The following is a 24,668-nucleotide window of genomic DNA, read 5'->3' as shown; positions in this document are numbered from 1 at the left end:
ACTCTTTTAAAGGATTCTCCTCACTCAGCATGGAACAGATACTAAAAACATTAAAAAAAACAAAGACAGGAGACGGAAGAGAGAGGTGAAATAGAAGAGCTAGATAAAGTAAGGAAAAGAAAGAAGATAGGAGAGTGTCAAAAGAGAGCTAGGTTAAAAAGGAGGGAGAATAAGCAGGTGAGAACAGGGATAGGCAGAGCAGATCGAAGAGAAGATAAAGATGGTAAGAACAGAAAGGCAAGAGGTAGAATGAAACGAAGGTAAGGAGAACTGAGAAAGGAGTGTTGGGACTGTCCTTGTGTACCTGTGTGTGTGTTTAAGCTTGTAGCATGCTACAGGTAAATGTTTGCACTACTGAAATGAGATACCCTGTGTGCTTTTTCTCTGAACCTTGTAACCACCTGCCTTTTCTATTTTCCTAAGTGTATTTGTCAAAGCATCCAGCGTTTCATTTGGAAACCTGTCGTGTTATTTACGATGAGAAACAGATCCCGTCATCAATACCCGTTTCAACCGACACCTTACTGTACGAAAACTTGCTTCTAGCACCTCCTCAGCTCCCTAATGCCAACATGAAAAAAAGTTTGTATTTTAGAGGACCAAATTAAGGAAGGCCACCATTACCAGGACCTCGGTTTTGTTTAATTTGAGTTTTAACAATTTCTGTGTAGCTAATGCTTTGAGGGCAGAATGGGATTCATTGCGAATGCAATGCAGCCTGAAGAAGAATTATGGTTCATCAACGTAGCACAGGTATAGATGCTCACTTCAAAGGGGGAACATAGAGACTGAAGAAGATGAGAGTGAAAGAAGAGCCCTGGGGGAACTCCACAACGCATAGAACTAGCCGGTGATCTAAAAGGAGGCATAAATACTGGCGGCCTATGACCTATAAAGAACGAGAGAAATCCAGACTAAACAAAGCTCTCACACTCCAACTCCTGAGCCTATCCACCCAGGGAGGTCCAGGAAGAGAAGAGCGGCTACTCTGTCCCAATTCAAAATCATCTGTAGTTTGTTCTGAATTGCAACAAGGGTCACCACCGTCTGGGGTGGTCACGGTCAGTTACGGCTAGCAGGGAACGGGGTGACAGGGGGTTGTGGGGTGACAGGAGATTAGGTGGGTGGGGGGGGGGGGGGGTGGGAGTGGTAGAAAAAAATGGTATATAAAAAAAAACCCACTTATTTCCTTACAGCCACTGTCTTTCCATCGTCGTCTCTTCCCTTCTCTTCCTGGCGAGTCCAGGAAGCTCACAGGCTCCCCCAAGCCAATCATCTGAGCGCTGTGGTTCGGTGCTCAGGCAGGGCCTGGAAGCCTCTGCATGTTCCCCACCAGGCTGTGCAGGCTATGCAGTAAGGCCTGGTGCGGAACATGCAAATTGCACATGACTGTCCAGCCCAAGACGACCGGCCAAAAAGTTATGCAAACTTAGAGTGTGCCCACCACTCCCTACCCGGTGACCCTAGCCTTACCCTAACCCAGCCTCACAGCTACCATAAATAAAACGATAATAACAAAGTTATTATGGTTTTGTTTTTCCTTTTTTATACAAACTTTTTTATTGATGAAAACAGCATTGCATTGGCAACATGGCATGCATGAGATGAACATGTACATGGTCGTCATTAATTTAAAAGTATTACATCAGTGACCACAATAGTAATTACAGCAATTACATCACGATCCCCCGCTCCTAGGTTGCCCTATTGTCAGAGAACGCATCATCAAATCTCAATTTATCACGTCGTAGGTCAACTGTTGGAGACACACATATATCCCATCGGTACTTGTTCCACCCATCCCGTTTGCGGTCCCACTTCTTAGGGCATCCCCTGTGTTTAAAGACATCTTTTTCGGCTATCATTGCCCTATTCATGTCGGCAGCCCACTCACGAATAGTGGGCATCACCCGCCCCCCATTTCTGTGCGATATTGCGTTTCGCAATGGCCCATCCCACCGAGGCCCATGATTTCTCGGTCTGTGTAAGGTCAGTGGCGCCCCAGACATTAAGTAAGCAGAGTTTCGGAGTGGGCGTCAGTGTCTTACCCCCAGCCCTTCCTATTTGTTTGGTTATGGAGTCCCAGTATACTCTAGCCACTGGGCAGTCCCATATGATGTGAAAAAAGGTTCCTTCTTGGCGACATTGCCAGAGACAAAGGGGATCTGCCCATTTTAACTAGGATGCCTGTAATTTTTCCTTTTCTGACTACTCTGAGAGCAGTGGGGAGATGGTCCTCCCCCTTAGCAAAATACAAAATGAACACAAAAATAATTAACCTTTTCTAAGGTTTATATTGCATGCCCAATTCAACGATATTTCTAGATTATGAATGCAGTTGGAGGTTAAAAACAGACATTTATAGATAAACGTCTGGCGAAACTGCACAAGTTCTTTTTTTATAGCAATTGGACAGGAAACTATGCCAGGGAATCTACGTTAGGCACCCACAATCCAACCTGGAGCCGCTCCTTCTGGAAATCACCCGCTTTGGGAAATTCTCTGGCCTTTGCATTAACTGGCACAAATCGGTTATTTTTCCGCTGACGCCCTGCACTGTCGACTGGCCCTGCTCCTTCCCTCTTACCTGGTGCCATGACTCTAAAGTACCTTGGCATCCATATTCACATGGAAACGGAGGCCATCCTCAGATTGAACTACGGTACTGCTGTGGCAGCCTTGGAGGGGCAGATTGAACAATGGACCAGGCTCCCGTTATCCATGGCTGGCCGTGTCGCTATCATCAAAATGATAGTTTTACCCCGGTTTCTGTATCTGTTCAACAATATACCCATACCCCTCACCAAGGTTTTCTTCACGCAGCTTCGCTCTTTGCTCCTGTCGCTGGTATGGGGAAACAAGACCCCCCCGAGTGTCCTGGCGGGTACTGACTCTCCCATATGAGAGAGGCGGGCTGGGCGTCCCTGACTTTTACCTCTACTTCCTTGTGGCGCAGTGCGCACACGCTTACCCATGGTTCCACCCTGACGCCAGGATACCTTATCTGAAACCTGAAGCCGACTTGGTGTTGCCTGGCTCCCTGTCTACGACGCTACCGTCGGGCTTCCCTAGAGACCCAAAGGACATCCAAACGGTGTCCACCACGTGCTGGGCATGGGGGAGGCTGAGGCGTTTGGTCGACCTCCCACATCTGTACTCTCCGGCACTTCCACTTCCTAACGCCACTTGGCTTCCGATAACTGGGGAGGTAGTGGTGCGTAACACGTTCGCCAAATTCCACATTGCCTCGATCGGGGATCTCTTCCCGGAGGGGCACGCGTTCACCCTGACTGAGGACCCCAGGTTCACTGATAGGACATTCATGGACTCGTTTGTCCTAACTAGACTGCGCTCTTTACTGCGCGCGTCCTTCCCGTCGTTTCCCCCCCCCCCCCCCGAGGAGATGACACCTCTCACTCTCATTATCCAACACCCCTCGAGTGCACACCTGGTCTCTTAGTTGTACCGGATGTGCTGTGATCTCCTTCCCTCTCGAGACCAGGCGGTGAGGGCTGCCTGGGAAGCTGACCTTGGGTACCCCATCTCAGACGACCAGTGGCAATGGTGCTGCAGGGCGACCAAAACTGTTTCGCTTAACAGCAAGCACAAGCTTTTGCACTTTAAATTTCTGCGCAGACTATACTTTACACCCGCGAGACTCCACAGAATAGATCCATCGCGCTCCCACTACTGTCCCAAATGCGGCGACCAATTCGCCGACTTCGCACACCTCTCCTGGACATGTCCCAAAATACATGACTATTGGTCCCGAGTGCACGTGACACTTGGCACCATGCTCGGTTTGCCACTGGCCCATGTACCGGAAATAGCCCTTCTGGGTTATGTTGCGGACTTCCGAAAACAGTGCGCAAACTAGCGGCGCTGGGCTTCTTGCTGGCCAAACGGGAGATTGCACTACGTTGGTGCGACCGACGCCCCCCCCTACATAGCGCCTGGCTCCGGAGCATGGCACACTGCAACCTAAACAGCTCTGAATACTCGGAGATGGTCCCCTCTGCGTCACGACCAGTTGACATCTGGGGCCCCTACCGCGCATACATAGCGACCACCATTGTGGGTTCCCAGGCTACACCAGCCCCTGCGAGGGTCCCTGAGGGCATCGGCTGAGGGGGGGGGGGGGGCTTGGCCTCCACTGAACTCTGGCTGAAGTACATAGGGATTGTCCACCCCTCTTCCCCCACCCCCTTTTTCTTACTGCCCCTCCTCTCTCTGGGTGGGCGTCTTGCTACGACTGGAATACCCAGTTAGCTAGTGTGTTTGCGCTGCCGACTGAATGTGCGGCCCTGAGTGGCCACGGTTGGCATACACCATTGATGATGGTCCCCGTTTCTATGCTGGCCATGTCTTGACTATAGGATCGATGAATGATACCTCTACTGGCGATGACTGACTGTGTCACCTTCTGAATCGTTATGTCATGTTGTAATTATTCCCTTATTGTGTATTTGGTTTTTCTTTTGGGAGAAAAGTATACATCCAATTGTCAAGTGTCTTGCATGCATTCCTGCCGAGAAAAAAGGTCCAACCGTCCAGATTGCTTCATTCTGACTTCCGCTGTGCGCACTATATGCTTGATGTTCCGCTACTGAACGCCACCGGACCCCCGGTTGTCTGTATTGTGGCTGTGTCCGTACATCTCACTCCCACTTATTTCCCTTCCTTGATGCTGCCGGCCCCAGGGTTGTAGGCGATGTAGCTGTGTGCATTGTGAAAGCTTGTAATAAACGGTGGACCACCAAAAAAAAAAAAAAAAAAAAAAACCTATGCCAGGGAAAATACTTTTGTGGATGAAGAAGAAATAAGGTACTGTACACCAAAGCCCAGTGTTTGTGAATACCCAAGCAAGGCATTTAAAATTTACTAAGTAGGCCAAAACGGGATATTTTTAACTGATGCACTACACCTTCTGATTATTACATGGCATGGTTGGTATAAATGTCCACGCACAAAAAACACACAGATTGATGGATACTCCTGGAAAGATACATTGCGGAACTAGAAGTAACCCAGGCTTGATAGGTTTCATACTGCGATTAGACATGTCTGTAAGCTCAGGGACCCATGTAGTGCATGCTTCTCATCTCCCTTCACGCACAAACTGAAAAGCTTTTGACAACGTCTAGAAATCCGTTCTTACCAAGATAGTCGGTCTTAAAGATCACAGTCAGCCATGAGCCCCACCAGCAGCAGAAACATGCTTGGAAACATTCTGATTTAATCAGTAAATAAAACACCAAAAACAAAGAAAATTCCTAGAATCAAAAAGACAGATGTAGGCTCATTTTTAAGCTCTTGACACTAAACCCACAGCACTCTCTATTACACCATGGTGTCAGGGGACACATATCAGATATACTGGTAGCATATGAGGTCCCCCCTTACTCACAAAACACAACACTCACGTGTGGGAGAGGAAATCGGAGTTGGGCCACGTTAACCTGGCTCATGAGCGGGAAGCTGAATCGGTTCGGCAGCACCAGACGTGAAGCAATGAGGTCCACGAGCATGGTGTCAGACATGTCACTGAAAGAACAAAGGAAGAAAATTTAGTTAAAAGAGAGATAAGCTACTATGAACATAGAAGTCCTTCTACAATGGAATGACCTCGAATGTTAAGCATATACCACAGAAAGGCATTCAATTATCTGCTATATGTCTAGTTGTGCGGCCAATTCTCAAAAGAAATCTGAAATCTCAGCATAAGTAAGCCAATGTCGATGTATACTTAGATTTAACCCAAAACCTAGTTTTCAAATGTCTGAGACGTAGATTGGTTGCAATTTTACTAAAGTTGATCACCTAAACATGTCACAGAACTGACCCTATCTCTGCTGCTTGTCCGCGTTAAGGAACTTCATCAGTTGTAAGGTAAGAATATTCTGGAAAGGTCACAAATATCGCTTTTATTTTTCACTTTTTCATCCAAAACACATTTCAATCAGACAACTTCTTCCTACCTCCCGCCACACCAATGAAATATGGGGGTAGTGTTGTCCACTTTTAAAGATATTTCAAGGCACTTCTTACACTTCCCTAAACTTCTACAGTATAGAAAACAACCATGCGTTGTAAAGTGTAAACAACTTCCCCATTTTCAAAAGAGGTGTGGGGAAAAGAAAGACTTTTGCTGAAAAAAAATACTATTTTTTTTAAATAGTGGTGAAATCACTTCCACAATGCCCTTAGAAAAAAGTGCGTCTTTGAGGCACTATGACACCGTTCATACACACGGGAAATCTATGTTAGGAGTAACTTAGGTTTGCCTTTAGGGAGGGAAGTGCCACAGGGAATGTTTGTGAAAACCCACTAAGTGCAGACCTATGGCCCTATCTCTTCACTGTACGTCCAACCGGAAAATATTGCTAGTAGACAGATTTTCAGCGCTCCTAAGCACCAATTGAACCTAAAAATATGAGCAAATTGCAATCTTACAATGACAAATCCCTGAAGTTGGACGTACCAGCTGAGCCCGTAGATGGTAATTCTCAGAGTCAGGAGGTATAATTCACATATTCCGATTTCTGGGGTTTTTGTACTCAAGTGTTACTTGAAAGCACAAAAGGTTTTGTGAATGGTGCGCTAATAATTTGTGCATTCAACACACGTCCAGTTTAAAACAGTCAGTTCCATAAATTGAGGTAAACACTAAACTTGGAAATGGTTTTATTCTGAAGGATTAAGAACTCACTCCAGAGGTCTCCAGTTCAATCAACAAATATACACATAATGTCACAATGTTCAGAAAGTAGCAATGGGATATGAAAGCACTACAATGTGCCTTTCACATGTACATTGATTCTGGGGAACAAAAAATAGAAAATAAAAACATTTGTTGTTAAATACTAATTGGCCAATCCTATGTAACCACTGCACAACGTAAGTGGCTCATTCATCCATTTAAAAGGCCAATCATTCACTATAGGTGTTAAGAGCTGCCTGACAGTGAATGACAAGTATTCATCTATGAATTCTTCAAATCTTGTGGGAAGGGGCCAAACGGCAAACGGTGTTCAATCTCCTTCCGCAGTGCAGTACTCTGACATCCTACTGACATTAATTGCTTTATTTAGGTTTTTTTCATTTAAAAGCTTGTATTAGTGAGCGTCCAGCCAACTCACGTGTCAGGGTATTCCAGTGCTTCATAAGTCTTTTTGCAACGTTTCTTAACAACCCAGCCTAAAAGTTCTTTGTCCTACAGTAGAGACAATCGTGAGTAGTAGTATTTATGTACCATTATAAATGCATTAGGCCCTTCTTGTTAAAAACTCACAACTCAAACAGTGCGAACATATCCCACAAATCTTCTCTTTTGAAAACTAAATTTATTAGGTTTGGATTTTTTGCTTTTGCCTTGTGTTTTGTATGGGTGGTGAACGTGTTCTTTTTCTTGGATGTTTGCTCTGTGGTGGTCCTCATGGACTTTGGAAAGAGGGAGGGATTTTCTGTCCCATGGTCTCGTCTGTCCCATGCTAGTCAGTGTCCATTTTCTTGGCCCCCGGTGGGGACCCTGCTACCTGAATGTATGATGCCCAGTATCCTCTCTCTAGGAGTGTTCCATAAATGTCAATTGGTTGGGTCAGTTAGTGTCCTTTGTCTTTTTTCCTTGGGTGTCCCTATGTTTTAGCTCCTAGAATGTGCCATGTATGTTGAGTTTGGTTTTCTATGCCAATTAGTAGGGTCAGTTATACCAGAGGGCTGAGCAGGGAAGCCACCAAGGCTCAAGGTAGGGTAACTTATCATTCATGCATGCATGCATGCTAGGGTCAAGGCTCCACTGAAGGCAACCATGTGGATTCAAAACGCGAGGCTGCTACAGACAGGGGTCCTCTAATTAATCGTTTTTTATTCCGCAACGGGCTCATCTACCTAAAAAATGTTGCAGCTACTTAAGACTTGCTAAAAAATGTAAAGCAGAATCAGTACTTGCATCAACTCCTTTACTAGTTGAAGTACATGAACCTGCTGTCATTCATCTGGTGAATGGGTAACTGTTGAATTAAACTGTATAAATATTTGTATTTTTATGGTGATATGTAATGAAAGTGTTCAAATATAATGTTCTAGTCTTCTGCGAGAATAACTCCTAATGGCTCTAATCATTTTTGTGATGTTTTCTGAATTTTCTATCAAGTTTTTTTATTTTAACGATCAAAAGGTAAAAAGTATGAATAAAAACTCAACAGCACTCTTATTAACTTACCAATACTTTCCTTAGAAATTCCCGCAAATTTCCTTCTAATATGTCCTAGCATATTTACTTTTTTAAAATCATTTTTACAATCAAGAAACCAATGTGTATTTATTGTAATTGAAAATGTGCATGACTATATCAGAGTTACATTTCACAAAACAACTTGCATCACCTCGGCTCTCTAATGTCCAACAGCTTGGTTCATAAAAACATCTGGAATCAGAACTCACAGATTATGCTGTTTTTCCTCGGTTAAAAGTTACATCAATATAGACATACAAAAGAGCAATGGTGATTGTCGATTATACAGGATGACTCCTGTGTATTCGCACAGAGGTGAGATGTCTACCTTTGTAGGTATGAACATCTGGTACTTAGTTCCTCAGCATATGTGCGTACAGCCTTTATTGTTGGCTTGTCACCATAACTAAACCAGACCTACAGTACTGAGAGCATACACCTTGTCGCAAGGAGTCATCCTGCATGCAGTCATACAAGTACAATCATGTACAAAAGTACATTTGGCCAAAACAATGTATACCTCTCCTATAAGCTCCTAAAAATGATTATCCCACATAACATTTTCTACATCCAGGAATTGGTATAGGGGAGAGCCAACATTAAAAACCTAGCCTACTCCAGTAATATATGAGATACAGTGTAAGAAAATACCTGGCCACGGTCTTTAACATAGAGGAATGACAATTCACCTTTAAAGCTTAATGGCTTGAACATGTGGTTTCACAATAAAGAAGTCCGCTATACTGCCTTTCTCTTAACCTTTTGTAGTAAACAGATCAGACCTCAGTCATGTCTTTTCACAATGAACAATCAGGACTATACCGTTTACCATTAGTGGCTTGTCACCATAACCAACTCAGTCCAAAGGTAATGAGCGTTAGCATTTCCCAGAGACAAAACAGGCACTCTTTCAGTGTAAACACATGTCTTGTGCCAAAACAAAAGGTTACAAACCACAACATGTTGTCCTACTCTCAGTACAGCTTCCTAAAGCTCTTCTTTAGTGGTGACATAAGGTATGGCAATTGCGCGGTTAATCCAGACTTAAGCTAATTGCCACACACATACAGAGTGTGAATACATGACTGGAATAAAAGATCAGATCATACACATATACAGACTGTCACTGCGTACAGAAAACGTGACGTCTAACTCCGCCCTCTGAACAAGAAGCTAGAACTGCAATTGTAATTGCAGTACTTCCGGGCTCTGCATACTGATACTTACAAACAAAATTCGGAGTCTAAAAACAATGATCTACATCTAAACAATACTATTGGCTACTCGAAAGAAAGTTAAGTGGGGCTGTCGGATGGGTAATTTAGGATAAAAGACTGCAGGAGGAAGGTGACACTTCTTGAAGAGATCTAATAATGTAGCCAACTAAATACACATTGTGGCGTGGCCAGCTAAATATTATATATTTTTTTTATTGAACCCTTACGCAAACACACTCAGTGTTAACATGGGTCAACCGTGACTTAAAAGAGAAGTTAAAACCTCCTTATTTGAACTCCGCCTTGAACTAATTTACAAGACAAGCAAACCAATTCTACAGGTATTTCAGGTTACTGTCTTAAGAGTCTGTTCACATGCATACCTGTGCATGGCACATTACATTACACAATCACTTATACCTCAATTAATTGAAACCACGCAGAACACAAAATAGAAAGGCAGATGTGGTGATGGTTTTAAAGCGTCTGCTCTCAAATGGAATTCAACACACACTCATTGAGGACTAGCACTGACCTACCAGATGAACCGATTGCCCGTTTGTTGGAATCAAATGCAAAAGGTTGGTTAGGTACTCAGACTCTTTAGGTTGGATTGCATGTTAGTTATTAAGTTTACCTTTATTTAGCAGATAGTTCTACCACCATATGCATATGGTTCTAACAAAGCCAAAAGGAGGCTGTAGAATCCAGACTACTCAATCAAATGACACAAAAAACAGATTTTTAGGACCTTCCTAAAAGTGCAAACTCTTGTTTAATCCAAGTGCGAGGTAGTTAGTCCATGGAAGTTTGCTGTACCAGGAGCAAGGAAAATTGCTTGGTTTCTCCTGGCCCATGACTGACCATTTCTGAAACAGAACTTAGTGGGCGGGACTTGCCCCATAGTGTTTTCTTTGCACATACTAGTAATGTATTAGTGGGAAAATGAAGTTCTCTGTGTATCTAGTGAGAGAAAACAGGAGTCACAGCAGTCTGAGTTATATCTCAGGTCACAGATGGAATATTCAGACAACCCCACGGGTGAAAGTTGATTTGTAAGCGTGCACACATCTTTAAAGGTGTCCTTTCTTTAGAGTTTCAACATGAACTTTTTTTTAACGCCCTTCATTCCTAGCAACGTCTGGAGGTTTCTTTTATCTTTCGGCAGTCAGATAAAGGATATCTTCATGCCACCTAAGGATTTGTACTTGGCTTTGTTTTATTTAGTTCAAGATTTCCTATGAAACCACAATCTCAGCCTCCTCTGGGGATGGCCTCCACTGCATTTTCGTTTTTGGAACACTTCCTCTCCTCTGCATGGACTTTGCTGGTGCTTCATCACACAGCTAATCTTTTCTGAGATGTGTTATTTTAGGCCTGCAGAAAGGATTTTAAGTTTTCACAGACCGACCAATAACATGGCACCTGTAGAGATTTAAGGATTTGATTTCTCATACTTAAATCCTATGTAATATATTTGTACGCTATTCAACAATTTTCTGGGTTTTGTCTTTACCTTTCATGAAGAATCCTTCCAACTCTTTTGGTCATTCTGTCCTTATTACTAGACTAATTGAGGAATGATGAAGGCTGCGCAATGCAGTCACTGTTTCTAGGTTTACTAATACTTTCTCATTCAGGCATGTCTGCCATTTTTCAGTGGGCACAGAAACCAAAAAAATAGCTTCTCTACCTTCCTCCTCTTGTTTTGGGGGAATAAGGTCCATTCTGAAAGATCCTAAGCTGCTGCTTCGGAGAGCAGTTCCTCCGAAAATCTACTGCTCCCTCTTTTTTGTAGGTCTGAATTACCCTTTAGCACTTCTTCCATCTTTACTTTGGGCTTCCCACTTGTCCTTTAGCAAAATCCCCTATGACTAGTTGTTAGTCTGTTCTTGATTGCAATACTTTTAAGCCTGCTGGTCTTTTTTCTATATTTCCCATCAAGTCTCTACGTTAGTCAACTCTACAGCCTTAAGTATTGGAATCACCACCTGCTACCTGGGCACTGGCTTCAAATTGGTTGACTCCCTGTTGAAGTATCATATGCGCGCTCAGTTTCTGGATTTTTGCATCTGTCCTGAATTTTACCCTCACGTGATCTCATCTTTACGGGGCATGTACCAGAACGATTACTATCCCATCAAAGGAGCTCAGCAGGCAGCACAGCAGTGTCAAGAAATATGAAAAAACGAAAGACACCGTAACCTCAAGCTGACAGGCATGAAACATTTTATTCATATAGGAAATGTTTTACTGTCTTCTTATAAAGCTAAACACTCACATTGCCATTCAAAACATGCATTCCCAAAGCCAATATGACTCACTTACATGTTAAGCCCAGACTAAAAAATGTATTTTTTTAAAGCACGGTAAAATGTAACAAAAAACGATGGCTTCATCTAAACACTGCATTTGTGGGATGGAGAATGTAATGATTCATGGTTCAGTAAATATTGGTCTTCGCTGAGAAACAGTCCCCCTCTCCCGTCCCCCATATCGCAGTTGGAATGATAAGCCAAACAACTAACAGCAGTGTTGGAATGGGACAGAAAATAGGCCTGGGCACAAAAATAAAAGTGGTCCCCAATAGAGAATAAGTTCGCTGAAAAAGTGTCTCAGGTTTGCAAACTAGGTCGTTTTGAATTTTAAAGACATACTGTAGGAGTTTTTGCAAGCTATGGGAGACTGCATGAATATTGAGCTTACTGCAGGTAATGCTTTTTTAAATATTAGTGAATTGAGCAGTAAAAAAACAGCCAAGCAGATCATAGAGCATGTACACAAACAGCCCAAAAAATGGCCCACACGTTGACTTGCCAGACCAGCCCATCGGGCACTGCCTGACTGCACTATTTTCCAGTCCAACCCTTCCTAACGTTATAAGGAAAGACCTAGAAATACTCTCCTGGGCGAATCTAAAGTCCACTTCGTGTCTTTTGATGAAATCATCATAATGGGTCTTTTCAGACAGCAGACGTAAAAAGGGTACAAGACATTCGAAACAGTTTCACGAAGGGCAGTGACATTTTACAAAAACTGACAGTGTTAGTACATCTCTCAGGCTTTCAATGAGCAAGGGAGCCATTCCTTGCCTGTGCTTGGAGAACACTTCACTTTCAACCTCATCACTGAGCAATTAACTTACAAATAATGGTTAAAAATCACCAACTTGACACCACTCATCCTGATAATGCTGCCCTTATAGTGGAGCTCTAACACTAGCCCTCACTCATGCAGTCAAATGAGTGACACATTGCACTTCCGAATCAGACATGATATTCAATGCATTTACCCGCCCCCTCAATATAAGGTTGCAGACAATGTATAGAAGTCTTGTTTATCTCCAGCTGAGCTCGAGACTGGTAACTAAACAGCCTTTTTCTAGCCTTGAGAACACGTAGAGCGCACACCTATAAAATTATATGGACGTCTCCATCAAAAGTTATTTGTTATTCTTGAACCATGCAGCACTACATCTGGGATGCTGGGTGAGACTTATTGGATTTGCCAATGCTTGTTGTTTAGGTTTGTGCTACAAAAATACTACATACAAACATACATATATATACATATATATATATATATATATATATATATATATATATATATATATATATATACACAACTCCTTAAAACAAGGAAGAGTATGATCTTCATATTCAGGTCAACTAATGAAGGGCTGCAGCTAATTGCCGGGGACTAGGCAGAGGCCATTTTGCCCGTACCTCATGTTGGGAAGGTTGCCTTCTGGCTCTCCTTGGTAAATCCATAACTTGTGTCATGAACAGGTACCCTCAAGCCCATTGAGTGGGGGAGGTCTGTAAAAGAAGTGGCTATATCCATCGTTATTGGGGAACTCCAGTATGGGAGTGTTATTGTCCGTATGTAGCCTCAGCATTGTAGGGTGTAGCGTATGTGTAAATCCGAAAGTTATCCATCTCTTCCTCCTTGCAGGACTCCTGTGCTACTGTCTGCTAGCCCTCCCTACCTCCTGCACTCTGGAAAACCAGGAATGTTTGGTCTGGTTCTGGTACAGCACAGCAAGGTCATTTCCTTCTGATTAGCTTCTCTGCATCAAGTGAATCAGCCTGTGGCCTGGGAAGGAACACCCGGACAATGGACTGTGGCCACGACCACTACTAAACACTGCTAGTAAGGATAGGGCATCCTGTGTCAAGCTCGGGCAAGGAGAGCTGAGCCCACCATCAGATACTGGTGGGTTGGGCAGGTATACACATCCAATGAATGTTATGGGATGCCTGCCACCACAAGGGGATCAGAGTGAATTAGCAGATTGCCAGGGGCATAACATAGACCCCCGCAGAGCGGGAGGCCAACTCAGCACAGTGCTACGGCCGGGAGCTCCTGATTGAGCCCGGAGGGGGCCCCTCCACGTACCTTGCAGGGGGGCCCGTCAAGTTTCCAATACGCCACTGCAGATAGTGCGGTACTGGTATCCATGGAACAGAACGGTTCCTTCATGAAGAGGCACTTGGCATTGGTTGGATGCCCCCAAAATTCAAGTGTGGCTTTTTATCTGATTGGTCAGTTGGCCTGACCCCATCTGTCTCTGCTTCTGGATATGAGCTGGCCCTGTGAGCCAAGAATCCATGTTCATGTTTCCACTCAGCAGGGCTACATGCAGCAGCTAAGAAGGAAGGACTGCTTCAGAGACAGGAAAGCTGTGTGACCAGTAACAGTAGGGGTTATGCTCCAGGATTGAAAAGTAAGGCCTTCTTTTTGAGACATCTGAGGAAAAGGAGGTACATTGCCAGAGCACACTCAAAGAACTACTTGGTGCAGAAGCTACAATTCGCTAATGTGAGGACCTCGTTGTGAAGAGCTGCCGGAGATCAGACTGCCCTGCCAATGCCCAGACTTCAAAGGTCGAATAGTGGCAAATACTGAAATCGCATCTTCCTGCACCACTATTCCTGCAAAAGACATTGCCCTCTTTACTAGTGGCACCTTACGATTAGATGAAGATCACTTAGGAAGCCTTGTAGGGTGAACCCCTTTCTACTGCAAGTTTACCCATTGTTGCCTGCCCAAGCCTCTTCAGCAGATTGTGTTGTGGCCTTTCATAGCCAACTACTCACTGCACCCCACTTTAATGATTGCACTGCGGTTCGGATGATACCTCCCAGCCGTGGTGGCTGTTGCCACTGCATGTCAAAGGTAACCAGAATGAGGGGTGCTGGAACTCCTCCCCGGCTTCTTCTGGTTCTACAGCATGAGACACCAGACTCCACATGCACTGGTTCATGACAGAAACTTTTAACAACCTGGTTGTGACTGCAAGGCCTTTCTCTGATCTACTCTGGTGCCCTGAGGACACATACAGGGCACAATGCTATGCTTGCAAAACACGTTGAAATTGGACCACAAAGCTGACATGCATCACAGGGGTCAGACAATCTAACCACTCGTGTTGCTATGCTCAGGATTTCATGTTCAATATTTAACATAGCTGCAAATAATACAAATAGCTGGAAAATCAAATTCATTGAGTACTATTTAAGTTTAAACCGTGACTGTTCAGCCTCGCTATCCCCTGAAAGCCAAAGCTGCAAACTGAGCGGCTCGACAATTCGTTAAGCCTGTTCTAGCAGTAACTTCTGGGGTTTTCATGGAAAATTCGTAACAAAGATTGAGGGGTTGCCCTCAAGTTCCTTAATCGACAGACGACTCACCCGAAGACCGCAAATGTATTTCCCTGGAATAATACACTTATTTTAAAACTAAAGCCTCAACTACGTTTTCGGTAAACAAACACATTTTGGTGATTTTTTGTGTTTTTATGTAGCAGACTAAAAAACACACACATCCCGACTAATATATTTGCCATCTTTTGCAAGTAAAAAGCATATTTGCTGTGACTGGACTGTATATAGTAAATATACTTTAAGCAACAACAACAAAAACAACTAAATGCAGGGCTCCTCCAACAAGGTACCCATCAACATCAGAACTGCTCTTAGCAACAAGAAATTCAGAAAGTAGCTGAATATACAGGTAACCCTCATCAGGGAACCAAATACACTACACGCTAGGAAATAAACGACCCCAACATATTTTGCTCCATTGTAAACAATAATGTATCAGAGTGGAATGGCAAAGAGTGGAGTAGAATGTTGTAGAGTGGAGTGGCAGCACGTTGAGTAGTGGAGTGGCATATAGTCAAGTCGTGTAGAGTGGCACACAGTGGAGTGGCACAAAGTAGAGTGGACTGGTATAGAGAGTGCAATGGGTTAGAGTGTAGCAGATTATAGTGTCAGAGTCCAGTGGCGGAGAGTCCAGTGGCGGAGAGTCCAGTGGCGGAGAGTCCAGTGGCGGAGAGTGCAGCGGCGGAGAGTGCAGCGGCGGAGAGTGCAGCGGCGGAGAGTGCAGCGGCGGAGAGTGCAGCGGCGGAGAGTGCAGTTACGTAGATTAGGGTGCTGCATAGAAGACTGCAGCAGTGAAAACGGGAGTGGTGCAGAGTAGAGTGGCAAAGAGTGCACTGGCTTAGAGTGCAGCAGTGTAGAGAGGTGTTTCATAGAGCGCCAGTGAGTGCTGAGGCATAGCATTGAGTGATGCAGAGTGCAGTGCTGTAGAGTGCAGTGATGCAGACTAGAGTGGCATAGAGTGCAAAATAGAGTGTCTGAGTGCAGTGGCATAGAGTGCACTGGCGTACAATGTATTGGTGTAGAGTAGAGCGCAGTGGCCTAGAGTGCAGTGTCAGAGTACATTTTTTCAAAGTAGAGTGGAATAGTGCAGGGTGGAGTGCAGTGGCATAGAGTAAAGTGGTGTAGAAAGCAGTGGCGCATAGAACATTAGACTGATGGGATTGGCGTAGAGTGCTGGGGCGTAGAGTTGAGCGTTACAGAGTAAAGTGCATTGGCGTATAGAGTGTAGTGGCATACAGTGCAGTGGAGCAGAGTTGCAGAGTGGCGTAGAATGCAGTGGCGTAGAGTGGAGTAGTGCGGCGTACATTGGAGTGGCTTAGGCTGGAGTGCCGAAGAGTGCAGTTGTGAAGACTATAGAGTAAAGTAGTGTAGAGTACAGTAGTGAGGAGTAAAGTGCAGTGGCGTTCTGTGTAGTGGTGCAGAGTGGAGTAGAGAGGCGTGGAGTGGTTCAGAGTGGAGTGGAGTTGACCAGAGTATTCATGTGTGATAGCACACAGCCATCACAGACAACACATTTCCAATTGAAATGACCACTATATTTGTACAAACATACAGTCTTACTATTAAAATTATAAAGCGAACAAACGATAATGTGTGGAATAGGCATCACCTAGTGTATGGATTTGTTTTGATCATAAAGTATTTGTCTCCAACACATTTCAGAATTAACAAAAATGTGTTTCATTTGTGGTTCATTTAAATGTTGTGTGCTAAAAAAACGTTCCTACCCCCAGTATCCAAGAAGATGGTCACATAAATCCTCTTGCTTTCAAGTCAGAGAAAGAAAAGGAAACACCAAGCTCCCTCAGAAGAAGGGGTTTTACATTTGACCTCTTGTCTTCGAATGCAAAGCAAATGTGACAAGATAAGAACAAGATTAACAGGCCTGCTTACAGAAAGGCACACTCAAAGAAATAGACAAGGGGTGTTGGTATGAAAAGGCTATGCTCCTTGGAAGGGATGAATGCGCCCTGGACAGCCTAAAACAAATAAAGCCAGGAAATAGAAAGTCAGAAAATGTGAGTTACAGACCACTAAGCCAATGGTAAGCAACAGGTGGAAGGCACTTCCATGGAAGCTTTCTGAATTTCCCAAGGATATTTTTTAGCAAACCAGACAGACATCTGCACGGTCTAGTAAGCTGCGACTTAAAAAGCCCAAAGACCTAAAAGGACAAAGGCCATTCTAATCTTTACATTTCTGTTGTTCAATCTTTGGTATCAAATGCTGGGCCTTCAATTATTTGAAAATTCAACATTAAAGTATTTTCTCACGAAATGACCCATACACAACTAATGCAAGTATTCGGTCAGTTTTAACATTTAAAAAAGGCCTTGTGCTCTATAAACGTCCCCACTCTCAATGCTCACATTTAGCACACTATTAACCAAAACTTGACAATAAAAGGTAGAAAACCCGCCAGTCAAGTTTCATGACCAGAGGCCAGGGTCTTTGAAATCCAAAGTTGTGCTCAAGTCCTTGCATGTACAGAAACACTAGTCAGTACAAGTCAATCGAACTGTGAGATGCACAACGACAACAAGCGAATAAAGGTTGCCTCGAGAAAGTTTGGAAACTTGAAACGCAGAACACTCCCCTAAGGCTCTGCAAAAATAGTCATTGCAACAAAAATAACTCATTGCACGACAATCAAAATGCAACGTTTGCAAGCAAGGAAAATGCGAGAGCTATCATAGCAAAAAGGTGAAGTTCCAATAATCTTGAACCTAGTGCAGGGAACATGTTAAAGGATTGCAACTTAGTTTATAAACCTACACCTTCAAAACCTTTCTTGGTCTGCCTTGGTTGGCAAAAAAAAAAATCCACCAGCTTCCGAAAGGTGCATTTATCCTAGCTTGGATCAGTCATACACTGGTAACATGGACCTCTATTCCCACCATGGAGCTAGCATGATAATACTTCTACTGGATGCAACAAACAAGAGTCGCAATGAGGCGTGATTCAGAAAAGCAAAAGTAATTGTCTAGGAGGCGGCAACAATGGCATGATGCAGTCAAGTACCAAATCACACGTTTAGGGAGCAGAAACCTCGAGTCACAGTACAGGAGGAAGACTTAAAGGTCATCTAAATAGAGATGGACTGTCAGCCGATTCGGTGACCTAAAAATGGATGAACCAGGCAACAAGGCCGCATGGTGAATAAGAGGGCTGCTGCAATGCTCAGTCAGATGGATGTTCACATTATCAGTGAGCAGTCACTAGTAAGGCCTAACCTCGAGTATTGTGTAAACCTCAACTCTCACCAGGAGATGTGTGGGAACATAAGTGAAGAAATTGTAACTTACCCTGTAAGCATCTGTTCGTGGCATGTAGTGTTGTTAATTCACAAGGCTTGCATACTTCCACTGTCTAGTTTTGGGCTTGGACGTGCGCAACCTGTTTTTCTTCTAAGTAAGTCTTTTCGAGTCATGGAATCAAGTTACTCTTCCCGCTAGTAGAAATGTGCATGGGTATCAGCTCCATTGTTAGATTATTTTTTATCATACAGAGGGCGAGATTGGAGATGAGCATAAAGAGAGGTGAAGAGGACCATGCAAAGCAAAGTACTAAAGAAAGCGAAAGGAAAGAATACCTGCAACAACCACAGGTGACCGGGGAGGAGGGCCGAAGCATGTGAATCTACAGTACTACATGCCACGAACAGCTGCTTACAAAGTAACATTTTACGTTTGGGGCACGTGTGTCTGTAGATACATGTGCTGTGCATAGACTGTAAAGCAGTGCTCCCAAAAGGGATGGATTAGTTAGAGGATGTTGCAGATGACTGGCAAAGTGAACGTAGGACAGCGTGGCCAACTCTTGCTTGTTGTCTGGCCAGGACATCCATGCAGTAATGTTTGGTAAATGTATAATGAGTGGACCAAATAGCTGCTTTACAGATGTCAGCTAGGTAGATTACCTAAGAAGGTCATAGAAGCCCCTTTCTAACGAGTAGAATGAGGTATGGGTGGGATGGGCAAGGTTCTTTTAGCTTCAGCACAACAAGTCTTTATGGATTTAACCAACAAGTGTGATTGATGATATTTGTGTCAGTATTCACAGGAGTGATTCACTCCACAACACAGAGTCCTGAAGATAGTCTCACGGACCTAATTGGCCATCAAAGACCGAACATCGACTTTACTTCCTTTAGAACCTCACACGTGGCTTGATTTGGTTTTCTATGTCATATCCCATGATTATTAAACCTTAGATAAGCTGGGGTTATAGAAGATGTGAAGGTTATTTGTGTTAAAAGGAGTGACAACACCTCCACTTATCCCTTGTCTATAGAAATTGAGACAGATGAAGGGATTCTTTGGAGATGCCTGTTGTGTTATTTGTATAAAAATGTATATCATATTTGAATAGAAAATGAAATAAAAAGAATTATTTGTTCTTCTATATACTCATGAGTTTGATTCTTAATTTGTCTGATTCTTCTTTCGGATCCATATTGTGGACCGATGTAAAATAGTGTAGTAGCTTGGATTAAAATAATTCCTCAAGGAATACTCTTTGTTTATGGAATATTGTACCCAGTTTCTTAGGAAAAATTGGATTGCCCTATTGTGTTCTAGTCTCTTTTGTCCCCAGCATCAATTTTCTTCCTCTCCCAGTCTGGAGAGGGAGAATCACCTGTGACCTTTGTGCTAGCTCGTTTGCTAGCTCTATGCACAACTAGAGAGACATGTGGTAACTAGCCTTGTATGTGTGGAGGCCTTACATTTCTTATCGACCCTAGGTGTAACAACCCACGCCATTTGGGGTATGCACTGCAGTAACCTTCTCCTGCAGGTAAATGCACAAAGCTCTCTCTGCTTGCCACAGGGTTTTCTCTGTGCTCCTGACAGGTAAGAAAAAAACTTATATTTGCATTTTTTACATTCGATCCTGCAGCAACACACTTGCAAGTCCCATACAAGCCAATAGACCAGATTCAGGCCTCAACAGAAGTCAATGGGAGAAAAACATTCTTCTGATTCTTCTTTTTTTTTTTTTAATATGCCACATTTCTCTTTTAAAATGTTGGCATGTAGGTGAACACTGATGATAGTTATAGGTTGGTCACTAGGTTGATTTCATCTGGCCCGTGATGCGTTAGAGCAGCCTCTAAACACCTCTAGAACAGTCGCACCTTTAGGTTTAGTAGGGCAGCCAAATTAAAAAGAACAAGCCTTCCAGATAAACCAAACTATGTAAGGGTGCAGGTCACTGTATGCTAATTGAAAAAAAGCAATTTCTAACAATAGGTATCACTTGTGTTAATTTCATCAAACCGGAAACTTTGCGAGGACGCGATTTGTGCTTCCATTTCAACAGTACCGAACATCATTTTGCTTCCTTCAAACACGCCACCCCTAGATCTGCCTTTTCAGTGGTGTTTTGTTTCTGAAAGACTTTGTACTATAACCAAGAAATGAAAAACTCCCTGTCACAATACAGAAGCCTGTGGGCATGTTTCTTTAAGCTGTGAAACAAGATTATTTTTACCTGAGTCCAGGTACTTCAAGGATGTTGGTTAATCCTGTCCAATTGATGTCCAGATGCTGGAATAAAGAATATAGAGAAAATAAGTTAGCTACAAATTTCCTATTCACGCGAAAGACCTACAAATAGCAAGCCATTGATTTTTGAATATATATTTTTTCCGCTCAAGTCTCACAACCCAATTATTTCTTCAAAACATTTATTTGTTCATTCCAAACCCTGCATTTAAGCCATTTTGCTTCCGTGGAACTTAAGATAGGGCATTTCAAAGGAGCAAAGCTTGTACTATTCATCCCCAACAATATTTTGAATCATTATAGCAGAAGCCCAGCGTCAGAGAAACGTAGAGCAGATTGTGCGATTTATGAAAGGTGTGCTTACCTGGAGGTTCAAAAACGAGAGGTCAGAGTCCGGTGGAAACAGAATTACTGAGGCTGCCCTTCAAGGCTAACGTTTTCATTTGTAATTCGGTTGTGCTTTGACCCCTAACATGGATCTCAGCCACAAAGGCTTTTGTTTTGAATCTCTATGGAACAAGAACTTTTAATTGTGGTTTCTCACTCATGAATAACCGCTGCAAGTAAGCCAGTAGTTTCAAAGTCCTGAAAACAATAATATATGGTCCAGCAATGCATCCTTTCACCCTCCCAAAGGAAGCCACCTTCATCCACTGTGTACCCCTACTAGCAAGCGTGTTTACTTATGTGACAACCATATTAGATTTTGTATGTGCATCAATGGTCATCTAACGCTGCACAAGATCACATTCTCAATAGGGCAGGATAGAGATTCTCTCTAATGGATCTCTAAATCGAAGAAAACCAAACGAAATCCCACGTACATCCAAGGGCATCGATTCTCCAAAATGTCAGAGGTAGCGGAAATGACTTCAAGAGACCTTTGACCTCACATCACATCAGAGTTGGGCTATTATCCTACCTACAGCATTTAATTTATTTCGAAAATGGTAGATTAAGGGCAAACAGTGTAAACTACAAAACGTAAACAGCGCCTTTAGACATACTTTTACTGTTTCCATCGTTGCCCTCGTGGGCACCTAGGCCAAATGTCGCAAAGGCAATGCCAAGAGTATCAAATGTTCAGAAAGGATCAGCAGCTGCTTGCCATGACCAGCCCAAACTGGGATCCATACTTACATCCTCAGTATCTGGTAAACAAAACCAAAAGACATTCTCACATCTATTCACCATCCTCAATACCACAATTTTCATCTGATCAACGGACTTGTTTGACTTTAACTCAGGCAGTTTCAGTGACTAAATGAAGCTCTTAATTTAAGAAGTAAGCACAGTTCTCCCATTGAAGGCATTCTTCATGGAGCCACAGAGTTGTCTGCGCCAAGTGGAACATTCCTTAATTGGGTCTAAAATTAAATACGAAGCAGTCTACTTTGGAGCACGTAGGGCATCCAACAATATCAATGGTCTTCGTTGTTCTCCACATGCATTCTCTAGAATCTCAATTTCTGCGGCTGTGTTCTTGGCCCCTATGAAGGCCAGCGCATCAGCTGGTCAGCTGAGTGAGGACACACTCTAAGCAGACGTCAGGCAGCTGCTGCTTCACTATGACCCTGGCCATTCCCTGCAGCGGTCACCATGGTGTTCTAAAACCAAAGAAAATACCACATTCAGGATCCCACAACCTTTTATCTTGCTAAACGGGCCTACTAGGACTAGAAGTGGGTGGAAGGAGCATGACAAGCTCAACCAGAGGATTAGATGAGCACTCCACACCTTTCTTATGGAGATGGAGGAGGAGACGAGAGGAGTGGAGCAATGAAGGAAAAATGACGGGACCATGATTGCCTCACAGAGAAGTTTTAAGGCATGGGCAACGTGGGCAATTGCCCATGGTCCTCGCCTTGTAAGGGGTTCCCTGCGCAAGTGATCCATCTCTATATTTGACATCCGTCTATTCAAATGATCTCACGCTCCGCCTACATCTACCTCTGTCCCCTGTGTCATCTTAAGGATTTTGGGGTCCAGGCCAAGACATATTTAAACGTTTTTTTTGTGTTCATATTAAAGCTTAACATATAATTTAGCATTGTTTGGCATTATGCAAGCTTGAATTGGCAGGAAATGGGTAATAACATTCAAATTTGTTCCCTACAAGGGCCCCCAAAATAAGTCTTGCTCAGGGCCCCCAAACTCCTTAAGATGGCACTGTTGACTCGGACTATCCCCTAAGAACCTTGACAATAATGTGGCCTACACATAATCCTCATGTTTCCTGTCTCTCTACTATCCAACAGAGGATTTAGGGCCAAGTTATTTGCCAGAGGTTTCCAAAAACCACCAAACCTTTCTTGCATTCGCATAAGGGTTTAAAAACGTTTTTAAAACTCCCCAATTCTTATGCCAAATCAAATACTGCTTATGCAGATTTCTTACATCTACATTTACAACAAACCAATTATTCAGCTGATCTACAATACAGCATTCTTGCCATGATGGGTTGTTAAAATTACGAAGATATACCGGCTATCCCAAGAAGCCTATTGCGGCTCCCCAATAAGAGACGCAGCTTCATTGACGAACACCTCTTGGGATTTGCCGTCTCCCACGGCTAAGTTTCCGTTTCACAACACCAGCCACGTTTTTACTGCAAACTTCCAAAAATGCTCCGATGAGCACTGGGAAACCGCTTTCCTTGGCATTTGCTTCTCAATCATATAACCTTAAAAAACAACTCAAAACCTGTTCAGGGAAGTCAGTATTCCTTGTTTCCACTCATTAAGATAAAGCAGGATTAGTTGTTTTGGATATGTGTCTTACATTACACCATCAAGGGTTTTAACATACTGTGTATTAATAAACACTTTGAAATCATTCATACATTAACAAAAGGATTAATTTTGACGGTGAAGATATTTTACGTTATCCCTATCCACTTTATTCCAGGGTACACATAGCTTTTTGCTAGCTGTTTGTGTAGAGCTTAGAATTAAGAATAAATAAAAAAAAATTGATTATAATTCCACTGGGCACTTCTGAGATCATTAAAAAAACTGATTTTTTTAAATTTCTAGAATTGAAGCAAACTGGGTTCTATTTAGAGAGGTGTGCTGTGTACAGGTCTTGAGGTGGCCGCCAACATAAAAGGCCTGGTATATTGAGTCAAATTCTTGTGGCGCAAGTCTGGATTTTAGCATCCATTTCAGAAGTCAACATCTGTATTATCTAGCAGTCAGGCCCAAAGGTTTTTGCAGCCCTGGGTAGTAGTGCTCAAGAAGCAGTGCATGCTTCCCTCATACCTTCGTATACCAACAGGCATCGAGCTTTTTGCTCACACCATCGGTCAACAACAGTGCAAGTCACACATACAAACAGGCTTCAGCAGAGCATGAACAGCACCGCTCCGTTAGCACACACAACAGATCCAAAACATGCAGCAAAACAGCCACAGTGCATGTTTCAAAAGCAGCCCTGTAACAAAAACTGCCCCCAGGGGCCCAAAACCGACCCCCACCCGTGCGGCGCACGGGGGGATTGCCCGGTGCCCACTATGGCCAGTCCGGCCCTGCAAGCTGTCCTCGCCCACAAAAAGGTGCAGCGCTATTATCAGCACTGTGAGCTCCTTGTGGAGGAAAAAAAAAAAATAAGTTCTGAGCAGGCAGCTGCAGTGCAAGCTTCTCATTCGTATACAGAGACGCTAAGAACGGATACAAAGTAGGCAACACTGCAAGCTTCCCTCACACAGAAAACAGACCGGTACACCTGTAGGTTATGCAAAGATATATGCAATGTGTGTATTAACCCACTAAACAATGTCACAACTACACAAGAAAACGCATACACGGGGCCCAGCGGACACCTCACCCACTCACTGAAACAATCGGAATGTATAATGCATGCATATAAGGAACATCCTGAAAAAGGGGGAAATTGAAGGTTACCCTCAGTCATCAGGGCAAAGCATGAGGCAACACCCACAGCTGTCAGTAGGCCCAGTGTCAAGTGGGTGATGATGGCCTTCAGTTAGTTTGGTTGTTTAGCCTTCAGCACTAGGCATGTTAGGGCTAGTGGTCTCAATGCGGAC

At 43.4% G+C, this 24,668-nt stretch overlaps 1 protein-coding gene across 1 annotated transcript in view; it reads right to left on the bottom strand.

Annotated features, from left to right (window-relative positions):
• Nucleotides 1–24,668, bottom strand: part of ESYT3 (extended synaptotagmin 3) — a 241,697-nt gene that overhangs the window by 75,957 nt on the left and 141,072 nt on the right. The window contains exons 7-8 of the mRNA XM_078682402.1: nucleotides 20,610–20,665; nucleotides 5,424–5,544 (exon numbers count right to left, since the gene is read on the bottom strand). Of these exons, the coding sequence (XP_078538528.1) occupies nucleotides 5,424–5,544; nucleotides 20,610–20,665 (177 nt within the window). The remainder of the gene's footprint in view (nucleotides 1–5,423; nucleotides 5,545–20,609; nucleotides 20,666–24,668) is intronic.

This window comes from Lissotriton helveticus, chromosome 3_1, assembly GCF_964261635.1.
Source record: "Lissotriton helveticus chromosome 3_1, aLisHel1.1, whole genome shotgun sequence".
NCBI classification, from domain to species: domain Eukaryota; kingdom Metazoa; phylum Chordata; class Amphibia; order Caudata; family Salamandridae; genus Lissotriton; species Lissotriton helveticus.
The sequence above is the reverse complement of the archived record's forward strand: the minus strand, read 5'-3'. Positions and strand labels throughout refer to the sequence as shown.